We start from the raw sequence: 25,890 nt of genomic DNA, 5'->3' as shown, positions 1-25,890 counted from the left end.
CTGGGGCCTCTGGGGTTCTCTCTCACCCCCTGCTGCCAGCGCAGGGATGGAGCAGCCTAGCCAGCCCACAGCCAGGGCCTGGCCCCTTCCCTAGCTGCTCTCCGCCTCCCCTTGCGCCCGCTGCTGCCCAGTCAGCTCAGGGTCTACCTGACCGTTGTTCCGCTCCGGTGGCTAGAAGGCTCTGAAAGGAAGGAGGCTGTGTATCACAGGAGCTCCTTCCCTCGGTTCCTTGGGGCCACGGGCTCAGCCTGAGGCTATGTCTGGGTTGGATGATGGCCTTGTCTGCTGGTAGCCAGAAGCCTCTCTGGGTCAGTCATGTTGGCACCTTCTTCTGTTCTTCACACCAGATCTGAGTACCACCTTGTGCTCTGCAGGATGTGGGCCCAGGGCACACAGACCTAGTTCAGCCATCCCTGCCCTGAAGGAGTCCACAGCCTAGGGAACGGTCCCCTTTTATGCCCCTCCTATGTGCCACTTGACATACATCACCTCATTTACTATCAACCCTCCAAGGTACAGGATTTTTTCCCCCATTTTACAGGTGAGGAAACTGAGGCTCAGAGGGGTTAACTTGCCCAAGAGGCAGAGACTGGTCCATCTGCCTCCCGAGCCCAGGCTCTTTCCATCTCCAAATTTCAGAATATGATCGAGGGCCAAGTTGGTGGGTACCAAGAGTCTGCGCAGAAGTGCTCAGGAAAAGGGGAGCTTCAAGGGCTGGAGGGATGGGGGGGGGCTTGCTGAAGGAGAAGGAGGTTTGGCCTGGGGTGGAGCCCAGGGAGAGAGGAGCAAGGAATCGCAGGGGGCCAAGCTGGGCCTGGGACTACTATACTGGGTCCCAGCTGGCTGGGGGGGGTGTGGGGGAGAGCTGTGCAGGGCTGACTCTCAAGGGGACCTGCAGAGGACGGCCTCCTGTCAGGACACCTGGGTTCAATCCCACCTCCATCTTCCCCTACTAGGTGACCTTCGGTATGTAGCTCAACCTCTGACTTCCCTCTCTCCACCCATATTGAGCCTTTGTGCAAATTAGCAAAAGGCTCCCCTCCTCCGGGACCATGTCCAGCATCTGCTGGAAAAGGGCCGTGATAAATATACACACCGAGAGTAACCATGACATGAGTGCCACTTCTTAGTGATGGGGTCCACAGCTCGCTAAGCTCATGTGCTGACCCTTCTCTGAGGCTTGGGGTCTTCATTTGCTCTTGGATAGGGATAAAAACCCACAAATCGAGAGCCCCAGGCCCCATGCAGACTGGGAGAGGTGAGGGAGGGCCGATGGGTCCACCACCCCTTGCAGCTGGCCGTGACCTCGGAGCCCGCGCCTCCTGGGAGCAGGCCCAGGCCTCTCCCCTGTCGTGGCCCCGACAGAGGACCCCTGGTGCTGTTTGGAGCTTCTTTGTGGTGGAGCTGCTGCCCACCACTTCCTCCACCAGTTCCTGGCCTTCCCCTCCCCTTTCTTCCAGTCCTTGCCATCCAGATTTTTCCTCTGATTGTTCTTACAATGACCTGCTGCCTCCCCACTGGGGTCGGGGCTCTTCATCCCCATCTACTGGCTCCCTGTGGCCTTGGGGCCCCCGGCTTCTAGCTCCCAAGATTTTCTTTTTCTTTCTTTCTTTTCTTTCTTTCTTTCTTTCTTTTTCTTTCTTTCTTTCTCTCTCTCTCTCTCTTTCTCTTTCTTTCTTCCTTTCTTCCTTTCTTTCTTCTTTCCTTTCCTTCTTTCTTTCCTTTCTTTCTTTCTCTTTCTTTCTTTCTTTCAAGATTTTATTTATTTATTTGACAGAGAGAGAGAGAGCACAAGTAGGCAGAGCGGCAGGCAGAGGGAGAGGGAGAAGCAGGATCCCTGCTTAGCAGGGAGCCCGATGTGGGGCTCGATCCCAGGACCCCGGGATCATGACCTGAGCCGAAGGCAGACGCCTAACTGACTGAGCCACCCAGGTGCCCCTCTCCCAAGATTTTCATCTCTAGGTGGCCCCCAACCCCAGCTCATGCCTGGTTCTGGTGATGGGGTTCCTAGTTCCTTGGTGCTTAGGCTGGGCCCCCGTCTCCGCCACGCACCTGCCAGCTCTAGTTTTCTCAGCCGGGCCAGTGTGGCGCTTCAGCCTTGCCTTGTCCTTCCGCCCCATTGTCAGGATCTGGCCGAGTGGGGGCAGTGGCCCCTGCGGTCTTCTGGCCACCTGTCAGAATTGCCCCTGGGTCCTGCATCGTACCTCAGCCTAAGACCCCTCCCCAGCTCCTGGAGCAGGTTCTCTAACCTGCCGCGGTCCCTGAATCCCAGGCTGCTTGCCTGAGCCAGGAGCCATCATCGGCTGAGTCTCACCCTCACCCCCGGCCCTCTGGGGACCTCGTCTACGGGCCACGGGCGCAGCAGCCTTGCCCCTGCGGTGGAGCGATGTCTGTGGACAGATGGCCCCCCACCGCTGTCAGCCGGGGCTGCGCGGAAGCCCACGGGCCCCTCCGGGGGGGCCAGTAAGCCCCCAGCAAAATCTCTCCTGGGTGGGCGTCCTCATGCCGGAGCAGGAGAAAGGGTCTTTTCTCACCTACCATTTCATTAGCAAATCTTTCTTAAGTTTCCACCCCACCCTGGGAATATGAAGACCACCCAGATCTTGAAGGCGCTTACGGTACCGCAGAGGAGACCGACATACAGAGACAGTTTCAGAGCTGCGGGGTCTCTGCCCGAACAGACACGGGGGCCAGGGCTCTGGAAGCTCTGTGGAGAGAAGGTTCTCCTGCTGGGACAGGGAAGGCCTCAGGGAGGAGGAGGGTCACCCCGTGAACCGGGGAGGGATTGCCTTCTAAATGGAGGGTATGGCTTGTGCAGAGGCACGGGGCTTGAAAGAGGCCACTTGAGGGACCGCGGGCGATTCGGTGCGAGGCCTGCAATGCCTGGGTGAGGGCACAGGGGAGGGCTGAAGCCAGTGAGACTCTTGAGCTGGGGCATGACATGACCAGAGGTGGCTGAGTCTTGGAAGACCGATGTTTAAGCTGGCCCGGGACCAGCCGGCTGCACTCTGCAGGCAATGGGGCCGAATCAGTTCGTATTTGTGAGCAAATAAGGACTGGAGGCAGCAAGAGGGACGAGGGACTCGGGGGAAGTCGAGGCCCGGGGGAGGCTAGGCCCGCCCGGCTGGGGGTGCCGGCTCTGACGGGGCTTCCCACGGCCCTCAGCCCCATGGCTGCTGAAGCATGGCCCTTCTCTGCTCCCCCCAAACCGTCCCCGCCATTTGTGGGTGGCTGTCAGGGTTCCAGTGCTCCAGGAGGGCCCGTGGCTTGCCCTGCTCCCATCTGGGGTTTCTCCACTCCTGAGCGAGGCTGAGCCTCGCAGGCCGAGAGCTGGGGCCCGTGCCATTCTCTGTCTGGGCAGGACAGACACAAGTGGTCGACCGTCGAAGAAGCCACCCACCACCACCTGCTGGAAAGATGGTTCCAGGGAGTTGTCACCTCCACAGCTCTGTTTATGTACAAAGTGGGGCAAAGCAAGGCAGCCTGGCTCTGTACGTGACGGTGAGTGGAGGTGGCTGCTTTCCCTGTCACCCAAGCTCGGACCCTCTTGCCCAGGGCGAGGCACGGAGTGGATGCTCCGTGTGGAGCGTCATGGCTCCTCCGGGTTTGAGGGCCTTTCCTGCGTGCTGCGAGAGGCAGAGTGGGCTTGAGGACCCCCGGTAGTGTGGGAGACACGGCTCTGTGAGCAGATGACGGTGCAGAGGGCGTGAGTTTAAAGACGGGGGCACTGATGCTGTGGGAGCGGCGTGGGTGGCCGAGGTGGAATCCAGGAAGGCTTCACAGAGGAGGTGACATTTGAGCTGACTGAAAGGTGAATGGTGATGTTAGGCAAATAAGCCAGGGTGAGGGAACTGGTGGGGGAAGGGGATGAAGCTCGAGAGTGAGGGGAACACCCCCAGAGGGGCCTCCTTGCTTGGCTAAGCGGTGAGGAGCCATCAAGAGGTTACACCGGGGTTAGAGCCATGCCTCTGGGCTGCAGGGTCAGAGAAGCCTAGGGGAGCTGTGGGGAGCCCGCAGGTTCTGGGCCGTGGCCAGGCCAGAGATGCCTGGGCCACCCGAGCCCTGCAGCCCCTCAAGGTGGGGGTGGCCTTGGTTCTTTTCTGCACTGACTTCCCCTCACCCGCTGTTGGATTGTGCTGATGATCTCAGCAGTTTCCCGGAGAGCAGGATGTTCCAGCTGGTTGTGCTTCTGAGATAAGAGGACAGACGAAAGCAGGGATAAACCTGAGGGCCCAGCCGGAAGGGCCTGCAGACTTCTCTGGAAGCAGCAGTGTCGGGGCCCCCACCCCCATCCCTGCAGGAGCTAGGGGGGCTACGTGGCCTAGGCCTGAGGGGCCGGTGCCTGGTACGGGGGGAGCAGAACCCTGTGCTTCAAGTCCAGAGGCTGGGGCGCTGGGCTTGAATCCTCTGCTGGCTTGCTGTGTGACTAGGGCAAGTGGCTTCACCTCTCTGGGCCTCAGTGCGTCTGGGTAGCATGGGGCAGAGGTGAGGAGCACCTGCACTGCAGGTGTGTGTGGGAAGGGAAGGAGGTGAGGGATGTGACCTCCCAGACGGCCGAGTACCGTGCCAGTGCGAAGCCGTTGTTCCTGGGGGCCATCGCCGGCATGGGCAGACTGGTGCACCCAGGACAGGCCTCAGCCAGAGGGGCAGAGGAGACCCCTGGGGTGGAGGCCTGATGCCGCCCCTAGCTCCCTACCATTTTGTGGCTTTGGGCTCTGTGGTGTTGGGCAGGTCGCTTCCCGCTCTGAGCCTCAGGTCCCCACCAGGATGAAGAGGGTAGTAATCCCTGCCTGGCAGGTTTAGCTATGAAGGGGGAGGCAGGAGGAACATTCTAGGTGGGAGGTGGCCCAAGGGGCCAGCCCCTGACCTCACCTGACCCCTTTCCTTGCTCTGCTCTTCCAGTGGGAACGCCTCTGGTTCTTGCTCCTCACCTTCACCTTCGGCCTCACGCTCACCTGGCTCTACTTCTGGTGGGAAGTCCGCAATGACTATGATGAATTCAACTGGTGAGTGGGGAGGGGGAGCACGGGGGCACGGGGGCCTGGGCAGGCACTGGGGGCTGTGGTTTGAACTCATCTCCCAAGCTGACTCCTTCCTGGTGTGCTATCATGGAAAACAGGAACGGCACACTTGGGCAGGGCTCAGCCAGGGTCTGGGGCCTCTGCACCTCATCGTAGACAAGAACCCCAAGGCCCAGAAAAAGACCAGGGCCTCAGCAGAGGAGGTGATGCCAGGCATCCGAAATCCCTGAGTAGGACCTTGGGCAGGGCTGGCGGATGCTACGGTTCTGGGATAGCTCAGGGTCCTTTGTGGGCATGAGCCTCAGGTCCAAGGGCAGGGCCGCCTGACGCTGGTACCTGGGTACCCGAGGGTACCTGCTTCTTCCTCAGCCCCTCCGTTGCCTGCCTTTGTCAGACAGTGAAAGGCACGGGAAGGGGAGCAAGTTCCCTGGGCCCTAGCGGGGAACTCCTCCACTGACAGGTGTGGAAACTGAGGCCCCAGGTCACACAGGCAGTGGGAGCAGAGGTGGGGCTCGGAAGCCAGGCCTCCTCACTCCCCATCCCGTGCTGCCTTTTCCTTCCAGCTAGAAGTGATGTGACCATGAGCACACTCAGTCGAGCCCCCTTAAGCTCAGTTTCCTCTTCCATAAAATGGGATAACGCCCCGCTCATCAGGCTTTTCTGAGGATGGAACGAGATGTTGGCTGTGGGAGGGCTCAGAGCTCCACATCACCCTCAGGGCCGCTTCCCGGGCTGGAAGGCGGCGGCCATGAGGTTAGAATGTGGGATTTCTAGGACTCTGGCCTTCTAGTGGGCTGTGGTTCTAGGACTCTGGGATGATCCTAAGATGCCGTTAATGGAGTCTGGGCAGCGACTCCCCTCTGTGCGGCACGAGGCTGTGGCCCCGTAATTAGTGAGCACAAGAAAGGATGTGTGGCTGTCCCCCTGCCACCCGGCAAGATGAGCCTGAGTCCCAGAGGTGGCCTCTGGCCTTTATTAACTGCCATCCATCGATTATTCATCCCCCCAGGTATCCAAAGCATGGCACTGTCGTGCAGGAACAGAAACATGCCTGCTGGCCCCCCGCTGCACACCTCGGACAGTTCTGAACTGGAGCGGGTCCACCCCCATCATGTACGGATGGGGAAACTAAGGCCCCAGAGGGCAGGACTCACCCACGGCCACAGAGCCGGTTAGTGCCAAAACAGTTTGAGGACCGTCTGAGGAGACTGAAGCTCAGAGAGGCTAAGTAGACTGTCCAAAGTCACACAGCAAGATGCGGGCAGATCAGGGACTCGAGCGTGGCTGACTGTCACGCTGTCCACAGAACGACCTCACTCTGCCCAGAGACTCAGTGCCCTGTCACTGGGCAGTTCAAGCAGAGGATGGGTGCCTGCCCTGTTGGGGAGGCGGCAGGGGGAGGGCCTGCCTGGGACTTAGGGATGGCCTGAAGACCCGCAGCTGCCTCAGCCTGTCACTGAAGTTTCTTGGAGTCGGTGCTGGGATGCAGGAGACCCTGGCCTGGCCTGGCCCTCCTGGTCTCGACGGGGTCTGGGGGTCATTCCCGCAGTGAGAGGTTGTGAGCGAGAAACAGGTGGTCCGGGCGGGATGTGGAGAGCCAGGGAGGGGCCGTGTGGGCCGTTGCTCTCCAGCAGGGCTCCCTGCCGAAAGTGAGAGACAAGTGTCACCAAAACATCTTTCAGGAGTCCTTCCCAAGGAGCAGGTCCTGCCCTTCTTTAGGCCTCAGTGTCTTCAGCTGTACGGTGAGAAGAGTGAACTCAGTGATCTTCTAAGCAGCAGATTTTCCCCTGGAATCTGAGGATGAGGGTCTCGGGAGGGTGCAGGAGAAGGCAGGTGCCCCACAGTGTCCTCCTGGTGTCCCCTCCCAGCCCCCTGCCCAGACCCAAGATGGCAGCAAGTCGGAAACTGCCTGGTGCCAGCTCACATTCTCTGATTACCCTGAGTAAACTGCTGCCTTCCCTGAGCCTCAGTGTCCCAAGCTGTCCAGGGGGCCTGTGGGTGGTTCAGTCTTTCTGGAGAGCAACTAAGCAGCAGCAATCAGGAGCCATAAAAAGTTCATTCCCTTTGGCCCTATAATTCTATTTGTAGGATCCTATCCTAAGAAAATAATTAATAATACAGAAAGCTATGTGCAAAAAAATTTTTTTGTGTGTTCATTTATAAGAGTGAATCATTGGAAACTGCTTTCATTGGTAGAAAGTTGACTACATTTGGCACATGAACTCAGCAGACCACATGGCTGGCTGCTCGAAAGTCACGCTGCCTCGGGAGTTTTACTGACATCAGTAAATTCTTGCGTGAATAATGAGAAGAGAATTGATTGAGTACTTACCACATGCCTTGCCTCACTTGGTGCTCAGGAAGCCCTGAGCCCTTCATCCTATAGATGAAGAAACGAAGGCTCAGAGAAGTCAGGGATGACATCTGATCGATCCTAGGATCCCCAAATTTTCATATTTTAGCATTGAAATTGAGATGAATGTCACAGTCAGCGGCATCTTAGACTCAGGGAAGCCTGCCAGCTCTGCAGGGTCCTGCAGGCCAGTAGGAGACAGAGTGCGGATTGGAACCCTCTGCACCTGCCTCCGAAACCCAAGCTGAGCACATGCTAGATGTGGCAGGGTCCTGGCTTTGCTGTTTTACAAATATGTCAAACCAGGGGAAACCCACTGGAAGAGAGGTCTGCAAAGTCTTGGTGATGGTTCCTTCTGGGCAGTAGAATTATGGTGAATTGTTCTCTTCTTTATGCCTCTTGGCGTGCCCCAGTGTCCACTGGCCGGACTGGTGAGCACGGAAACCGTGATGACGTTACAGAGCGCTCCCGGGCCTGGTCGCTGAGCCTGGCTATAAGAGCCGAAGGCCACTGGCCCCGGAGAACCTCCTGGTTCCCTGATGCAGGTCTGACCTCTTCCCCTCCGGGCAGGTACCTCTACAACCGCATGGGCTACTGGAGTGACTGGTCTGTACCCATCCTCGTGACCACCGCTGCCGCCTTCACCTACATCGCGGGCCTCCTGGTAGGTGGGGCTGCCCCAGAGGGCAGGCGGGCCTGCTCCCAGCGGGAGGGCAAGCCACCCTGGTCAAAAGGGGCAAGCTGGCTTTTCCCAGGGCCTCTCAGCCTCCTGCACTGCTGGGGCTTGGTCTCCCTTAAGGTGGGAGGTCCTCTTGCTTTTGCCCCATCCTGGAATGTTTTCCTCCTGACCCAGTGCGAGCCCTCTTGCTCTTAGAGCCCACTGCAGACTGACTCTTCCAGAAGCTTCTGCTTTGGTTCCTGCTCCCAATTCTCTATTCCCTCAGACTCGGGTCAATCCCCCTGCTGGACTGGGGGCTCTCGGGGGACTAGGCTCACGTCTTCTTCAGAATCCTGGGGCCTTGAACTCCCAAAATATTCACTGGGCAGCCCAAGTGCAGCAGGGCCCAGTGAGCTCTTGAGGGAGAAACTGTAGAGGAGGAGGAGCCAGAGGCCTAGAATAATCTGGGAGGTGGCCAGGCTTGGGCTGGGCTGGGCATTCCCATGGCCTGTGGGGAGGTTTGTCGACGGCTCCGAGCCAGGCCCAGAGTAGCAGCGGGTGGCAGGGTGTCTGGGAACTAGCAGAAACCTTCGGGTCACACAGAGCCCTGACTGTCCCCCTGTGGGCCCCCTCTTCAGGTCCTGGCACTATGTCACATCGCCGTGGGCCAGCAGATGAACCTGCACTGGCTGCACAAGGTAAGGGCTACCTCCGCGGGGGCTGGGGGAAGGGAGTCGAGGCTGTAGGCTGCAGCGGCAGAGGACGAGCTTGGACATGCCATCCTCGCTCCTTGGGAGGAGGCCATCGTTCCTCTGGATCCCCATGACAGTTGTTCCAGTAGCTACCAGAGTACTCACTCCACACCTGTTCTCACAGGCTGGCCTCCGTTAACTCATTCAACCCTCACGGTAGCCCTATGATGTAGGTACTGTTATCATCCCATCCTGCAGTTGGGAAAACTGAGGTACAGCGAGGTTATGAAACTTGCCCAGGGTCTCCCACTTAATAAGATCCTAGATCTGAGCTGCTGACTGGCCAGCACACAGGTCACAGCCCCGGCCCCCCCTCCTCCTCATTCTTCAGTGAGCCCCCACTGTAAAACTCGGCCCGGTGATGGGACTCCCAACTCAGAGCCCTTCCCACCGCTCCCCTTGCTCCGGGGTGATCCCACCTCCCCGACTAGCACTGAGGCCCTGCAGGACTTGGGCCCCGCTAACATCTCCTGTGTGGGACGGTCACCTTAGCTTCTGCTGCATGAGACAGCCCAGGCCCTCCCAGCACGGCGGCCTCTTCTCTACCTTTCCTCTTCGCCCTTGCCCTCCCTTTCTCTCTCCTTTGGACTCCTTCCTTGGTTTGCCTCCCCTACTTACAGCCTGCTCAAGATCGTCCAGGCCTGGCAGGCTCCCCTGCCACAGTCCTGAGCGTCTGTGCTGCCCACGTCCACCGCGCTCCCCCGCCCCAGCCCTCCCCAGTCTGGGAGCTCCCTGCAGGCCAGGCTGGCTTTGCCCATCTCCATGTCCCCCGTGCCCCCTCAGGACTGGGCCCATACATACATTCCGAGCCTCAGCACTCAGGCCGTTGATTGCACGCGTGGTGCTAAATGTATGTGGCCGATGCCTGTCCTTCCCGGGGCCTCAGTGGGCATGGGGTGTGGTAGAAAGCCGATCAAGAGAGCCCCTCCTTCCTTGGAGCATGTGGGCCTTGGAGGGAGGCTGGACATTTCTTTTTTCCCAGAGCCTGGCTCAGAGTGGGCATGCTGTTTAGAAAGGGGCAGAAATGTCCAGAAGTAACCTTGAGCCCGTGAGAGGGATGCAGAGTGACAAGGGGAGGGCTCACTTCCTGCTAGAAGGGGGACACAGAGCAGGAACCAGAAGGACGGGGGGGGGGGGGGGGGGCAAGAAGCTGGGCTGTGCGGAGTGGCAGGTGCCAGTGGGCATCCAGGGAGCCTCCGAGGTCAGGCGCTGGGAAGTCAGACCCTGGTGACTGAAGTCTGAGAGGAGTGAAGACCAGCTGGCCGCCCTCCCCCTTCCTCCTGCTTGTCACTCTATCCCGAGGACTCCTCTGGGCTTCTGAAGTCCCCTCATGAGGCACTTTCTTCTCCTGGCTGAGCAGCTGACACTTGAAAGAACTGCCCCAGCCGGCACGCCAGGTGGGGCCAGCACCCACTGGGGTCCCCTCCTCTGGCTCACACCTGCTTCTCAGCAGGCCGGGTCACACCTGCTTGATCCTGGTGGAGAGGCCTCCGGAGGTCCGGAGCCAGCCCGGATAGCAGATCAGTACAGGGAGTCGTCCCCTGGGGCTGGAAGGATCAGATCCCTTCGTGGGCACCAGGGCCAGCTCCTGGGGTGCCAGTCCTGCCTTCCTCCCCCCTCAGTCCCCTCCCGTGAGATCTCGGGGTGAACAAGGTCTTTCTAGGCAGAGCTGATCCATAGCTGGACCCACTGCACCAGGAGGGAGGGAGTTCCTGGGGGCTGGGAGGATTCAAGCAGGCCTGGAAATTCTGCTGTTCTGCTTCGAAGATTCTGTCACTTGATTCTAAGATTCTAAAGAATCCTATTTTTTGTTTTAACCAATGTTTGACCATCTAATACACTGACACGGTTCAAAATTTTAAAAGTACTAGGAAGTATGGAATGCAAATCTCCCTGCTATCTTCCCAGAGATATTTTAAGTATGTGCAAATATGCATGTACATTTCCTGTTTTCCTCCTTCTTTCCCCAAAAGTAGCCTGCTCCCTCTCTTCTGCACCTTGGCAAAACCAGAGCTCCTTGCCCTTCGGGCGTTGAGAGCCTTCCCATTGGCGTCCACCCCTCACCCCTGCCCCACCGGCTCATCCCTGGTTCCTGCGGCTGATGGGGCTGCCCGACATCCCCGCACTCTCGTTTCCTTGCTAGCGCAGTGTGGCCGTGAGCTGGGCGGGGAAGTGTGCGGTAAAGAGTTCTTACCACGTAGCCTCGTTGCCCAGTGCCACCGATCCACGCCCCGCAGTCTGGGCTTAGAAAACACCCTCACCATAAAGCGTTCACCGATTTCTTGACTTTGGCCAATCCATTGGGTGAAGATGCCACTAGTTTAAATGTGGGTTTCCCTCATGATGAGTTAGATTCAGCATATTCCACATGCTGGAGTCACTTACGTTTCCTTTTCTGTAAACTGGCTGTTCCTCTCTTTTGTCCTTTTTGCGATGGGATTTGCTTTTCACTTATTGATTTGGAGGAGCGCTTTATAGATTCAGAGAATTAGCCCCTTGGCCAATGAGCTGCAAATAATTCTTCCTAATTCGTCTTTCGACTGGGCTTGTGTTTTTTGCCATAGGAACTTTTTTATTCTTCAGGGTGTGAATGTGTCATCTCTTTGATGTCTCCTGGGTTTTGTGTCAGACTTAGAAAAGTCTTTCCCAGAAAAAATGTCTCTGCTGGTATCACTTGGTAACTGTAGGTTTTACTTTTTTTTTTTTTTCCAACATTTACCTGTTTTATCTTTCTGGAATTTATTAGGAGGTATAATATGATCTTTGTTCTTTTTTAGATGGCTTCCCAAGTCCCGACTCTCTGTTCAGTAATCCATTCCTTCCCTCTAACTTGAGATGACACTTTTGTATTAGACTAATTTTTTTTAATGTATTTAGATCTGGGGGCACCTGGGTGGCTCAGTCAGGTAAGCATCTGACTCTTGATCTCAGCTCAGGTCTTGATCTCAAGGTCGTGAGTTCAGGCCCTGCAATGGGCTCCATCCACGCTGGGCAGGGAGCCTACTTAAAAAAAAAAAAAAAAGATCTGTTTCCACTTCTCTCTCCAGTCTCATGCCAGTATCGTACTGCTTTACCTACGACAGTTTGATGTTTTAATCATTATCTTTATTTTGAGAGTCTCTGGTTCCCTGGGATCACTAGTAGGTGCAGGCTGCAGAACAGAGGGGCCCAGGATGGTGCAGAGAGGGAGTCATTCAGGGCAGGCAGGGTACTGTGAGCAGATCTGGGAGTCCACTTGGGGACCTTCCCCCTTCCTCCCCAGTCCTCCCAAAGCTTCTGTTGCCCAGAAACAGGAGCCAAGTCCAGGGGCTCAGAAGGTGAGAACGTCGAAGTGTGCTCGGGGCTTTCCAGTAAACAGGAGGTGCTTTCCCTGAGATGCCCCCCTTCCCGCCCCACCCACCACTCCAGAATCGGCTCCCACCTCCCCAGGCCCTTCCCCGTCCTGGCCCCGGTCGGAGCCCACCGCCCCCATCTGTGGCCTTGCCTGACTCGTCTGCTACAGCGGCAGCAGCCTCCAGCCCAGGGCCTGCCTGGAGGAGGTGTCTCAAACTCTGCCACTAACATTTAGTAAGCGTTTACTCTCTGGGTGCCGACCACCGTGCTCTGTTAGCATGCCACCTGCTTTCTCTCCCTTGTCCCCACACCCCTTTCAGGCGGGCACTCTCTCTCCCCGTTGCACAGCTCAGGAGACGTGCTTCCGGAGGCTAGCCTCTCCCCGGAGGACCGCAGCGCCGGGCTCTGACTGAAGGAGGGGATGCGCGGGGCCCCCGAACCCTGGCCAACCATCTGCATGGGGACCGCAGGGCCCAGCGTCCAGCCGCCCCCGGGAGGCCGCCGTGCGGCCCCTCGGCAAGGCTGGCTTCCAGCCCCGTGCTGCTCGGACTGGCTGCCTGTGTCCTCCGTCCCTCCCGCGGTCCTCTCAAACCACAGTCCCCTGCACAGAACTCCAAAGACCGCTTTCACAGGAGCCGAGCGCACCATCTCTGGGCCTTCTGGGTGGGCTTTATCCTTTCCAGCCACATTTGAGGAACAATGGTCACACTGGGCCCCGGTGCTGTTATTGTGGCTTCGGGAGACAACATGGGGTATGGGGGGAGCCCCACAGACATCGAGCACCGCAGTGATGCTGCTGAGCATAATGGTTGCCACGACAGCCACGGCAAGACTCAGAGAGAATAACAATTTTAACTGTGTTAGGATTATGGGAAATCAGTGTCATTGCACGTCTCTCCACTAGCAGTTAAATGTGGTGAGACTGTCAGAAACAACCCTCCAGAGACCTTGGCTGTGCCCAGGGCCTGCCTGGAGGGGGCAGCGGTGGGGGGGGGGGCACGCAGGGAGCCCATGTGTGGAGGGGGATTTCTCAGGGACGGCGAGCACACTCCTTGGCCTCCCTCCACTACAGTGGGACACCCCAGAAAGAGCACAACCTCCGAGACAGGCAGGATGGGGTTCGCTTCTGGATCTGCCCCCTCAAAGCTGCGCGGCAAGCAAGCCCTCATGCTGAGCGGTTTCCCTGCGTGTAAAATCAAGGTGATCGTGACCTCACCTGGGACATTAGAAAAATAAACATGAGGAAAGCAGGACGTCCGTCCCCTGGCCTCGGGCACGCAGGCCCTCTGTCTGCCTGCGTCTCTCCCCTTCTCGTGTTTCAGCCCATAAAGGCCCCCACCCATCTCAGCCTTATTACTGCTTCTTATGGGAACATTCATTTCCGGGCTGATGGGCTGGAATGACAAACCTCCAAAGGAAAACTTAATCCCAGGCAAGGATGAATCCTCCCTGCCTGGCAGGGAACGAAGATGGATCAACTGCTGTCTCTGGCCTCCCCATGCCAGCTCGTCCAGTTGGTGGCAGGCCCTCAGAAGGCGTCTGCCTTGAGAAAGGCCCTGAGGAAGAGAAAGGGGGTGGCAGTGAGGAGACAGCTCGCAGCAGTGGTGGCGCAGGGGGTGGTGGCCTTGACTGGCCCATTACGGAGAGGGGGGTGGGGGACCTGGGGGAGAGGTGTGACCTGAGCCTAGAGGTGCCAGGCTTGGCAGGGAGGGGAAGGTGGCTGGAGTGGGGGGGGGGGCGTTGGAGGGGGGCTGGGGACTGAGTAGTCAGAAACCAGGCTTCACTTAGTTTGGGGGAGCATCTTGCATTGCATGAGATGTTTCAGATCCCGTCTGTCCCCAAAGCTGTCTGTCCTGTGGAGGTCCTGTCTCATCTTCCTTCGGAGTCACGCTCCTTGTTTCTCCAGGAGGCAGCTCCAGGGGCAGCCCACCCCCCGACCCCCCCACCCCCACACACAGTAGAAGCTGGAAGCAAGCCTTGGCAGTGGGGCCCGTGGGGCAGAACCCCACCTCACTTCTGCTTGCTGTAACCTCAGGGGCTATCGGCTCTTGCAGGGGACCCGGCTCCTCAGCCTCCTGCCCCCGAGGCCTGGACGAGTCACCCTTCGCCCCAAGGGCTGCTGGCAGGGCTAGGAGAGGCCTTAGACATGACCGGCTGGGCCCAGGAGAGGTCCCCACTGGCCGAGTGTCTTCCTTCCTCACACCCTCAGGGGGGCTGGACCCTGGGCTGAGCCTCCGCCTCCCCCCAGCTTCCTCCCACCTTCTCTCCTCTCCGGCCTCCCTTCTGTTCTCTTGAGGTCTGCCTGCCTCCTCCTGCCCCTGTCCCTCGCTGTCACTTCTGACTGGCCGTCTCTGGCCCTCTTTCAGTCATGCCTCCTTTCCGCTTCCCCACCTCCCTGTTTCGTGGGTCTCGCATTCCATTCCTCCCCGTGTTCGTCTCTCGGCCTCCCCCCGCTGCCTCTGCCCCCCTGTGACACACTGGGGACACTCGGGCTGTCCAGGCACACCTGCTCTGACCCTCTGTCTGGTGATTCTTCCCCTTCCAGATAGGGCTGGTGGTCATCCTGGTGTCCACGGTGGTGGCCATGTCGGCTGTGGCCCAGCTGTGGGAAGACGAGTGGGAGGTGCTGCTGATCTCCCTGCAGGTGAGTGGGGGCGGGGGGTGCTGGGCAGCTGCTTCCTCGGGACCTTCCAAACAAGGCAGGGCCTTTTTATCACTCATGTCTCTCCAAAGGCCCAGAGGGGGCAGGGAGCGGTCTAGGTCACATAGTAAGTCAGAGCAGGGAGGGGGCTATAGCTTTGGGTTTCTGCACCCCGAGTTTCCTTCCACTGAAAAATGGAGACAGAGTTCCCTGCCTCATGGATAGAAACAGGCTGTCGGGATGTCGGTGACCAGAGGGTATGGGCGTGGCTGGGAGCCAATGGTCCCTCTTGCCCCTTCCCACACACAAGGGCACAGCGCCATTCCTGCACGTGGGGGCCCTGGTCGCCATCACTGCGCTCTCCTGGATCGTGGCGGGACAGTTCGCCCGGGCAGAACGGTCCTGTAAGTATGACTGCCTTCCCAGTACCCAAACCGACTTGTCCTGCCCTCACTTGGACGTCACCTAGGTGGCCTGGGGATAAGGTGTCGCTCTCAGCGTGAGGGTTCTGATTCAGAGTGGCCCACAGGTTCCACCAAGGGCTGCAGCATGTTTTCTCCTCTGCTTGCCTGTCTATTGTGGGAGTGAGAAGTCAAGCTCACCTTCCCAGCAAGAATGGGGGCTGCCCGTGGTGCAGGGTCCCTGCAGAGCATCTGGGTCCTGACGGGGAGGGAAGAGAGGTCCAGCATCCCCCCGCTTCCAAGCTGCCCAGGGTTCATGGGTGGGCCTCGTGGGAGCCACACAGCTCACCAGGCAGCCTCACTCACAGCCTGTGTCTGCAGCCTCCCAGATGGCCATTCTCTGTACCTTCTTCACCGTGGTGTTTGCCTTCTACCTGGTGCCTCTCACCATCTCCTCTCCCTGCATCATGGAGAAGAAGGATCTGGGCCCCAAGCCAGCCCTCATCGGCCACCGTGGCGCCCCCATGGTGAGTGCCACCTGAGCGTCCTAACAGAGTAGGGTGGGCTGGAGCTGCCATTCTGGGGGAGACAGGCCAAGACCTATCTCCTTGTAGAGAGAACCTTGTAGGGAAAGGGAGAGAATAAGCGTAGTGTAGTAATAGCAATAATCTTTAGCCCTTTTGGAGGGCATCTGGGAGGAACTGGTGGAAAAGCTGGGGAGCTTAGATGGGACTGAATCCTGAAGCGTCCTGAAGGCATCTTGCTTAAAAGATTTAACTTTTATCCTGAGGGCCCTGGGAAGATGCAGGAGGGCTTCAGGCCGGGGCCAGACCCGGCCAGGTTGTGGGTTGGGAAGGCCCAGGAGAGAGAGGTGCCAGGTGTGGGGAGAACAGCAGGGCCCTGGGTTGCAGGAGTCAGCAGGAGCACCTTTCAGGCTGTGGGGGGTGGAGCGGATGGGTACAGCTCAGAGCCCACTGCTAAAGGGAAGGCAGCTGAATGGGGTTGAACTGGAGAGAGGAAGCAGTCAAAGTCAGAGCCCTGTGACCCCACAGTAGACCTTCCACTTGAGAGGATGGCTTCAGAGCCATGCTTCCTCAGCCTTCGGCAGCTGTGGGAGCCTGGGTCCATCCCTATCTGCTCTGTGCCCGTTTCCTCATCTTGTGTTCGGGGCTAACGAGAGTCTGCGCTGGTGAGCCATGCAAAGCAGGACTTAGCACGTGTGAAGTGCCCAGCTATGAGCCTGGTGCACAGAAAATAAGAGGCAGACATTCCTGCTTTCTGGGGCAGGCCTTCTCCTCTGGACCAGGGGTTCCTTTCCAAGAACACCCTGAACTTGTGGTTCTTAACAGAGGCAGTACCACTCTCCACCCCCAGGGGGCACTTGAGGACTTCGTGAGAGCCTTTTCTTGGTTTTTGCAGTGATTGAGGGTTCCATGATGTCATTGAATTTCAGGGTAGTCAAGGTGGCCTCACAAAGTAACTTGTAAAAGGAGGTGTTGAGTCTGATGGGGCTGTGAATCACCCTTAGGTTCTTCCCCACTACCTGTGGTGGGTGTTACTGTACCCATTTTTTAGATAAGATTCAGACATCTGTGCCCAGCTGGACCCTAGTGCCCTCCCAACATACCCTTTGCTGGTCCCAGCACGTCCTGGAAGAAACCAGCTCAAGGGCCATGGCTTTGGAGTCAGAGGGATCTGGATTTGGGGTCCAGTTTTGCCCCCATGTTGCCTGTGTGGGTCGGGGGTGTCACCAGTCCCCTCTGAGCCTTATGCTGCAGACTATCATGAGCATAACTTAGAAGCACAGCCCGCGCAGGTGGACGGGGACCAAGATTACAGCCCCTTTTCTGTTCGGGACCTAGATTACCCACCTGGCTTGCTCTGGAGGCCAGGGGACGAGCTCCTGCACTGAAGGGGTGGTGCTCAGCCAAGGGGAAGGAGCCAAGTGGCCCCAGCATGGATCATTGTTTTAGTAGGAAAAATTTCTATTATTCATAGAAATTGCAAGAATGGTATAAGGAATTCTAGACCGAAGAATAGTATAATGACTCCAAGACCACCTTCAACATCTATCAGTATTCTTGCCATTGTTTCATCCGTCTCCCTTTTTCTTTTCTGCTGCAATATTTTAAGATTTTTAAAAAAGATTTATTTTAGAGAGAGAACACAGTAGGAGGGACAGAGGGAGGGGGAGATAGAATCCCAAGCAGACGCCGCACGGAGTGCGGAGCCAGATGCAGGGCTCGATCCCACAACCCCAAGATCACAACCCGAACTGAAACCAAGAGTTGGATGCTCAACTGACTGCACCACCCAGGCGCCCCTATTTTAAGATTTTTTTTTAAAGTCTATTTATTTAAGCAATCTCTATACCCAGTGTTGGGTTCGAACTCCCGACCCTGAGATTAAGAACTGCATGCCCAGGACACCTCAGTGGCTCAGTCGGTTGAGCATCGGACTCTTGGCTTTGGCTCAGGTCATGATCTTATGGGTTGTGGGATCAAGCCCTGGGTCGGGCTACACTCTGCCCTCGGTGTGGAGTCTGCTTGGGATTCTCTCCCTCTTCCTCTCCTTCTGTCCTCCCCTCCACACACTCACTCTCTTTCAAAAATAAATAAAATCTTAAAAAAAAGAAAAAAAAAGAACTGCATGCTCCACAGACCGAGCCAGCCAGGCACCCCTCTGCTGTAATATTTTAAAGCAAATCCCAGACATCCAGACATCGTATCGTTTTGCCCATATATACTTCAGGATAGATCTCTAATCCATAAGGACGTTTTTTGTTTTAATAGAATGACAACTACAGTGACGCAGTTACACCCAACCAAATTAATAATTCTTTAATATTATCTAATACTGAATCCATGTTGAGTTTTTTATTGTTTCAAAAATACCTTTTTACAGTTGAGTTGTTAAAAATCAGGATCCAAGCAGGGTCCACATGGTGCATCTGGCTGACATGTCTTCCAAGTTTCTTGTAGTATGTAGCAATCCCCCTCCCTTTTTTCCATATGCTGTTTGTCAAAAAAACTGAGTCATTTGTCCTGTAGAATTTCCCACGTTGTGCCTGTGGCTGATTGCGTCCCCGAGGTGGCTGCTGAGTGGCTGGCACGAGCGCCTGACGCGGCCCCGTGGGTCACTGCGCCTGCACGTGTATCGGGGTCTACACCTGGGGCGTCACCGCCTCTGGATGCACACGTGTGTGTGTGTGTGTGTGTGTGTGTGTGAGAGAGAGAGATAAGCCCGAGTGCACACTGCTGGCTTGGAGTTGGTGTCCGTGTGCCCTTGGGTGTATGGCTTGTGTGTGTGTGTGTGTGTGTGTGTGTGTGTGTTCTTTAACATTTGGTCAGACCAACTCCAGCGCTGGAACTTTGAACCACAGTGGACTGCCCAGCTGAATTTGTGACAACCGCCCGCCCCCCCCACACACACACTCAGAATCCTACTTGGGCTTAGGCTGAGGCAGGTAAGGATTAAGAATTCGCCATGAGGGGCCCCTGGGTGGCTCAGTCGTTAAGCATCTGCCTTTGGCTCAGGTCACGATCCCAGGGTCCTGGGATCGAGCCCCGCATCGGGCTCCCTGCTCCGTGGGAAGCCTGCTTCTCCCTCTCCCACTTTCCCTGCTTGTGTTCCCTCTCTTGCTGTGTCTCTGTCAAATAAATAGAATCTTAAAAAAAAAAAAAAAAAAAAATTCGCCCTGAAATCCTGCATGCTTCTTGGAGCCCTCTTGGGGTCCCCAGGCTGGCCAGGGCAAGCTAGGTTTCCACGGCTCTTTCTCCAGGAAGCCAGCACCTACCCCAGGGAGACCTGAGTTTACAAAGCCTCTGCCCTTCCCCATCACTTCCTCTGCTCCCCAAGGGTCTTTGTAGCCCCTGCGGTGCTCCCCACAGTCTACCTTCTGCAGCCTCAACCGACAAGGGAGCTTTGGCACCTCTGAGGTGGTCACTTGTGAGACGCCTGGCCGCACGACATTTAGAGGCAAGATGGGCAGGAACTCCACTGAGTCCACGCCCATCTCTAATGCCTCAGTGGCCCTGTTCTGCCTCTGGGTGGGCCTCACACAGCTCACCTGACTGGGAAAAGGGAGCCGTGTCCCCCAAAGCTGCTCTGCCCCAGGGGAAGGGGAAGAAAGGAACTCGGGTATAGAGACTGCTGATGTCTCTCATCTCACCTATGAGCTTGATAACATTAGCCGATTTTATAGCAAGAGAAGCTGAGGTGCAGAGGTGAGGTGAGCGGGGAGTGGAATTGTTCCTTCTCGGCCCCATAGCCCTTGCTGTGCTAGGCCGCCTCCCAGAGGAAGGGAATGTGTTATGTGTGGGAGCGGCGTGGCCAGAGAGAGAGAAGATGGGCACAAGTGTGTCTTGGTGGGAATGAGATCAGCCACAGGAACCCCTTACAGCCCATCCCTTCACTGCCAGAAGACCTCCCTTCCTCTTAACGCCCCCCACCCCCCACCCCGTGCACTGGGTCCTAGCCCAATCCTTGGTCTGGTGGTGACGCCCAGTGGCTACAGAGGATATGACAGGGTCTTCAGACCAGACAGAACGAGGGAGGGAGACCTGGAACTCCCAACTGGAAAGACCCCCAACTGGAAGGACCCAGTGAATTCAGAGAACACTGAATATACATCCCCAAGGGGAAAATGGGGAAACTGAGGTCCATAGGAGAACGAGATGCACCGATGGTCACAAAGCTAGTTTATGGCAGGGCCAGGGCTAGAACCAGGATCTTGTGATGTATATGCTATAGGATTAATAGTAGTCACTTATTAAACACTTACTGCATATCAGACAACATGTTGGGGGCTTATAATCCCTGTAACGGTCTAGGGAATGGTCTTGTCATGTCTGTATAGATGAGAAAACTGGGCATCCTGTGGAAACTCTGCCATCCTAAGTACCTTCTCCTCTCCCTCTGGGATCTCCACCCAGACCCGGGGTGTAACCAGGAGGAAACATGGCCGCAGCCCCAGCCCCAGATTGCACCCCCACATTTATATACATCAACACTAACCACCCCTGCCTCCTCCCCCGCAAAGAAAACCTGCGAGGCAGGCATGATTTAACAGATGAGGAAACCGAACCTCGGAGAAGCTGCGTGGTGCCCAGGGTCCCACAGCTACTGCCTGGACGAGCAGGAACTAGAGCCAGGCCTACTCCAGCCTCCCAACACGGAAGGGTCTACACTAGCTGGGGAGATGTACATCAGCTAAATCTTGGCTCTCCCTTCCTGCCTAGCTGGCCCCAGAGCACACGCTGATGTCCTTCCGGAAGGCCCTGGAACAGAAGCTGTATGGGTTACAGGCTGATGTCACCATCAGGTAGGTATGGGGGTTGGGAGGACCACAGCGCCCCTCATGCCCGCCACATCCACATCTGGGACTTTGCTGGAGGAACCTCAGGTCCCAGAGCCTCAGAGACGGGAGGGCCAAGGCTTGGATTATCCACTGCAGGGTCCACACCCTGTTTGTGACAAATGCCAGAATATAAAATAGGGAAATAAACAGATGCTCTTGGTTCAAGCAGGGGTGGGGGAGTGGGACCTGGAGTCCTGCCACAGATCCAGTTGAAGGAAAGACTAGATCTATATGGCTCAGCAAGACGGAGCTCAAACACGGGTAAGTGAAATAAGCACATTGCAGAGCGATACAGTCACTGTGACGTCATTTATATTTTAGTTCGAAGACCACAGTAAGATCACTTACTCTCTGTAAAACCTTGAACGACTGTGACTGAGGGTTTGATGTGTGTGTGTGTGTGTGTGTGTCTGTTTGGGGATAGGGAGGTGTTGGCCAGGAAGAGGCGCACTTCCCGTGAGTGAGAGCCACACAATCCATGCGCCGTCTCTTGCCTCTGCCTTTCCAGCCGTCCCTCAGATTCAATGCCCATATTTCATCATGCTCCCTGGTAGGAAAAAAAACAATCAATGTGCCATTGACGATTCTTAATTTTAGAGCTACCATGAACACTTTAATGTTTGCATTATTTGTTCAAAACGCATGCTTTTAAATATTCATTTAAAGATTTTTTTCATGCAAAAAAAAAAAAGTTTCTATGTTCTCAACGTGTAGATTTTAAAAGTACTTAGTAATAAAGGTTGAGAAGAATGCATACCAATCTCACAACAGATGACCTCTTGAAAGGGGGAGAGAGGCGGGGCTACCACGTGGAGTTTGCACAGGTGGTGTATGAGTGAATAGGGCACCACACATGTGAGGTTCCGAGTGTAGATACCACCGTTAGATAACCCATCGTTCCCAGGGTAGACATCACAGAATTGTGTGTTTATCACTTTCTAGCAGATGTGGTAAAATGCCTTGAGGAAGGGGCCACATGTGCTTCTTACTGTTTCACACTAAGATACCACAGGGGCTGTTGGCAGCCAGTCGGGTAGACCAGGATGGTGGTAAGGGGGAATGTGTCAAAGGGGGCCTGCATTTGTCCTGTCCTATTATGGCGTCACATGGACTGGGTTCTAAGTCAGGTTCTACCACTTCCTGGGCTGGTGCGTTTGAGCTAGATACTTCCCTCTCCCAGCCTCAGTTTCCCCATTATCAAATGAGGTCGCACCTATCTGCTATGGTTGCTAACAGGCCCAGCCCCCCTCTTCAGCGGTCCCTACCCACCCCCCCAACCCTCACAGAGAGCCAGAGGGACTCACCCCCTGTCCTCCCTGTGCACACAGGGAGCCTGAAGCCCAGAGAGGAGCAAAGCCTGCCTGGGTCCCATGGGGGCTGCTGTAGGTGGGTGGGAAGGAGTGTATGGGTGTTGGTGGAGGGGATCACTGGTGGGCAGGTGAGGGACCTGGGTGGACAGTGACTTGGGGGATCCCACCTTCCCGCAGCCTGGATGGTGTGCCCTTCCTTATGCATGACAACACCCTGCGGCGAACCACTAACGTGGCGGAGGAATTCCCGGAGCTCGCCCGCAGGCCCGCCTCCATGCTGAACTGGACCATCCTGCAGAGGCTCAACGCCGGCCAGTGGTTCCTGAAGGTCTGGCTCTACCTGTCCCAATCCTAGGCATGGAAAACACAGACAGGGACCCTATGGAGTGACAGGGCCAGGGGCGGCCAGCAGCTCAGAGGTCCCTTAGTCCCCTAGCATCAGTGACTCACAGCCAGGCTGGTTAGTGGCCTGCTTGAGCTCCTGCCACTGGAGCCCAGATGTCATGGTTGTTAGTGCTTGTTCTCGTTCTGTCTTCCCCATCAGAAAAAGTTGACACTGATGATAATAGTTAACAGGTAAAAACTGGGAACTCCGTCAAACTCCAGAGGGAGATTGATTTCTGGTCTGAAATGCTACTAAAGGAGAAATGTGCTGGAGTCTGGGAGAAGTTCCAAGCAAATGACTTTTCAGGAAACAGGCGTGGCGTGGAGAAGTTAGGGTTGGGGTCTCCTAGACTCCCCATAGGGCCCCCGCCGTCAGTCTGCCTGACCCCGTGCTCGGTGGCTGGTGAGGCAGCCCTGTGTATCCCTCTCTCTGCCAGGCGGATCCCTTCTGGACGGCCAGCTCCCTGTCGCCCTCCGACCACAGGGAGGCGCAGAACCAGTCCATCTGCAGCTTGGCAGAGCTCCTGGAGCTGGCCAAGGGCAACGCCACACTGCTGCTCAACCTGCGTGACCCGCCTCGGGAGCACCCGTACCGCGGCAGCTTCCTCAACGTCACGCTGGAGGCCCTGCTGCGCTCCGGCTTCCCCCAGCACCAGGTGAGGCCCCGCCCGGCCGCGCCCCGGGCCTGGCTGGCCTCCAGCGTCCACGAACCACACCGCCCGTCCCGACCTCAGCTTCCACATGTGCAGGATGGGGGAGCGTGCCCCTTGCCTTCCTGACAGGTCGTCCTGGGGACGGGAGGGACACAAGAAAGGCCTTTAAAATGGACAGAGGGCAGGAACCGGTTCTCTGGAACACTGGTATTTCCGCATCCCTGTGGTGTAATACTCGGAGATCAGAGAAATTGGAAACCACTTTCTGGCAGCACACGGGACCGGTAGCAAGCTACAGAGTGACGCGGGTTATCAGTCTTGGGACAGGGGTCTAGAGGGGAGAGCAGTTTCACAGGCTTGGCTGGACCACGTTGTCCCCTGTAGATGATTATTACACGTGAGCCTCACTGTGGGCCACATCCCATCACTTTTAACCCTTCCAGGGGCTTTAGGAGGGGTAGACGCTGTAACCCCAGGTGACAGAAGAGAAATCTGAGGCTGCCCCCTTCTGCCTGCAGGTCATGTGGCTGCCCAACCGGCAGAGGCCCTTCGTGCGGAAGGTGGCTCCTGGCTTCCAGCAGACGTCGGGCTCCAAGGAGGCGGCCACCAGCCTGCGGAGAGGCCACATCCAGAGGCTGAACCTGCGCTACACTCAGGTGTCCCGCCAGGAGCTCAGGTGCCCACCCCAGCTCACGCAACGGGGGCCAGACGGACGCACTGGGGCTCGTGGTTCAAAGAGTAGAGGTTAAGAGCATTGGCAGATCTGGGTTTTGTCTGAGCTTGCTCCTCTGCGGGGGGAGATTCCTTTCTCCGGAGACAGTGGTGAGGACAGCGGGTTTATAAAGGGGGACATGCTTCAGAGGCGTCCCACGCTGGGCCCGGAGGCCCCCCTCGGAGGGCTGACAGCCTCTGTCCACCTGCCCCACAGGGACTATGCGTCCTGGAACCTGAGTGTGAACCTCTACACGGTCAACACGCCGTGGCTGTTCTCCCTGCTGTGGTGTGCGGGGGTCCCCTCTGTCACCTCCGACAACGCCCACACCCTGTCCCAGGTGCCTTCCCCCCTCTGGATCATGGTGAGTTGGGGAACGGTCAGGGGGCAGAGGGTCCCTGGGGGTGTGCAGAGAGAGCCTGTGGCATGGGGTGGGGGGCAGGCTCCGTGCTCGGGGCTCTCTGGTGAGGTGTCGGGTGGGGAACAGCACGTGAGGAGGATTCTCATGGCCTCTGGGGTCTGCACTAAGGTGCGAGGGGGTGGGAAGAACCTGGGCCCAGCCCATGGGGAGAAAAACATCACTCAAGGGCCCTAGAGGAGTAAATTACTACTTGGGGTTTGGGTTTGGGGGGGGGGGGGTTATTATGTTTTGTTTTAAAGGAGGGGAAGGCATTAGAATAAGAGTAACAATAGAACAAGGATAGGGGACATTAAACACTGTTCTGAGAATACAGCAAATAAAACCAATTTTTACCTGGCTGATCGAGCCCCTGCTGACAGGCCTGAGCTCCAGTCCCAGCTCTGCTTTTGGGGGCTCGGGGCGCCCTTGACCTCCCCGCTGTGCTCCTACTGCCACCTCCCTGAGGACATGACAGCCAGTCCAAGGTCTTGTTATGGCTGAGACAGTGCAGGGTCACAGAATCGGATCCAGGTTATGGATGGTGTGTCCATCCACCTGCCCGTTGTCCTTACAAACCTCCAAGGGCTCTGCTCAGAACAAGGTGAAGTGATGACTGACTAGCAGCAGCAATGAGCACTCTCCAATTTTCAGGCCACAGGAGCTGACCAACAGCAAGGACCCCTGGCACAGCCCCGCTCCCTCCAGTTTACCTGAGATCGAGGGCCCTGGAGGCCTGGCCGCACTCTGGAGGCTTTGCCCTCCCTGGCCCCTGGAGGGGGAGCCCACGCTCCACACCCTACAGTGACACACATACTCTTAAACCCGCACAGCTGCCGTACGCCTCTCCACCACACCCCTGCGTACCTGCTCGTCATTCACACCTTCACGTACAGCTGCCTGCCTTCCACTTACTCACCACCTGCTCGGAGCCCCCTTAAGCACACAAATCCTCCAGGCTTATTAACACATGCCACCTCTACCCTGACCACTGCATCTCTTTTCACACACACACACACCCACACCCCTCCACCCCCCCGCCGAGCCCACTCCTACAAAATACAATCTCAAGACCGCAAGCCCCGAACCCCCTCTAGGCACTCCCTATCCCTTCCCTGATGGTGACATGGGGTCGTCCTGCCCACGGACTCTCAGTCTGGAGCTCCAGTATGGACTGGCCATGACTGAAAACTGGCCATGGGCCATCTGTCCACAGCCCCCAGACGAGTACTGTCTCATGTGGGTCACCGCGGACCTGATCTCCTTCATGCTCATCATTGGCATCTTCGTCCTCCAGAAGTGAGTACGCTCTGACCCCCTTGCACACCCCACAAGCCCAGCCCCCACCCCAGCAAGTTGAACTTCCTCCTGAGCCCTGGGCCTGGAGAAGCCCTGATCAGGCAGCCTGTTCAGGGTAGGACTGCCCAGCAGGCCCCCTAGCCCATCCTCCTCAGCCAGAGCTTGAGTGTCTTCTGGAATGAGCACCCAGCTGGGAGCCCAGAGCCAGGCTCTGCCATGACTTGCTGTGTGGACTCTGGCGGGTTTGGGCTCCTCTCCGGCTTGTCCTCACCTGCTCCCCAGGGCCTGGGCTGTCACCAATACCCAGCACTCCGGTGTGCCACGCTGGAGACCTCCTGCCTGTTAGGGTAGCACCCGGGACAGCGGTGCAGTGGGGAAGTGGGGTTGGGTCCGGGGGAGGGTTTAGGGCCAGGCAGGGGCCCCAATCCAGCCACCACCACCAACTGGCTGTTTTATTCCTGACTGACGTTCTCTCTCTGTCACTCACCGCTCTGATCCGGCGCATGTCCCTCCTCTCTCCCCACCCCCCTCTCTGCTGCACTGTGGTATCTCACAGCTATCACTTGATCAGGTAATTCTGGTGTGGTCTTCCTCTCCTGTTCCTCTTTCTCCCCCTC

The 25,890-nt window shown here is 57.0% G+C and overlaps 1 protein-coding gene across 6 annotated transcripts in view; it reads left to right on the top strand.

Annotated features, from left to right (window-relative positions):
• The window catches only part of GDPD5 (glycerophosphodiester phosphodiesterase domain containing 5), an 82,459-nt gene that overhangs the window by 50,864 nt on the left and 5,705 nt on the right, over positions 1 to 25,890 (top strand). For 5 of the 6 annotated variants that reach the window (XM_032427186.1, XM_032427188.1, XM_032427187.1 and 2 more), the window contains 13 exons: positions 4,903 to 5,006; positions 7,945 to 8,038; positions 8,671 to 8,730; positions 14,663 to 14,761; positions 15,069 to 15,162; positions 15,541 to 15,686; positions 20,400 to 20,482; positions 22,006 to 22,156; positions 22,650 to 22,868; positions 23,384 to 23,541; positions 23,794 to 23,941; positions 25,191 to 25,273; positions 25,830 to 25,844. In XM_032427186.1, the coding sequence (XP_032283077.1) occupies positions 4,903 to 5,006; positions 7,945 to 8,038; positions 8,671 to 8,730; positions 14,663 to 14,761; positions 15,069 to 15,162; positions 15,541 to 15,686; positions 20,400 to 20,482; positions 22,006 to 22,156; positions 22,650 to 22,868; positions 23,384 to 23,541; positions 23,794 to 23,941; positions 25,191 to 25,273; positions 25,830 to 25,844 (1,454 nt within the window). The remainder of the gene's footprint in view (positions 1 to 4,902; positions 5,007 to 7,944; positions 8,039 to 8,670; positions 8,731 to 14,662; positions 14,762 to 15,068; positions 15,163 to 15,540; positions 15,687 to 20,399; positions 20,483 to 22,005; positions 22,157 to 22,649; positions 22,869 to 23,383; positions 23,542 to 23,793; positions 23,942 to 25,190; positions 25,274 to 25,829; positions 25,845 to 25,890) is intronic. The other variant, XM_032427189.1, reaches the window with a different exon arrangement.

This window comes from Phoca vitulina, unplaced genomic scaffold (assembly GCF_004348235.1).
Source record: "Phoca vitulina isolate PV1807 unplaced genomic scaffold, GSC_HSeal_1.0 scaffold36, whole genome shotgun sequence".
In the NCBI taxonomy this organism is placed as follows: Eukaryota; Metazoa; Chordata; class Mammalia; order Carnivora; family Phocidae; genus Phoca; species Phoca vitulina.
Note: the sequence above shows the minus strand (reverse complement) of the source record. Positions and strands in the feature narration are given on the sequence as shown.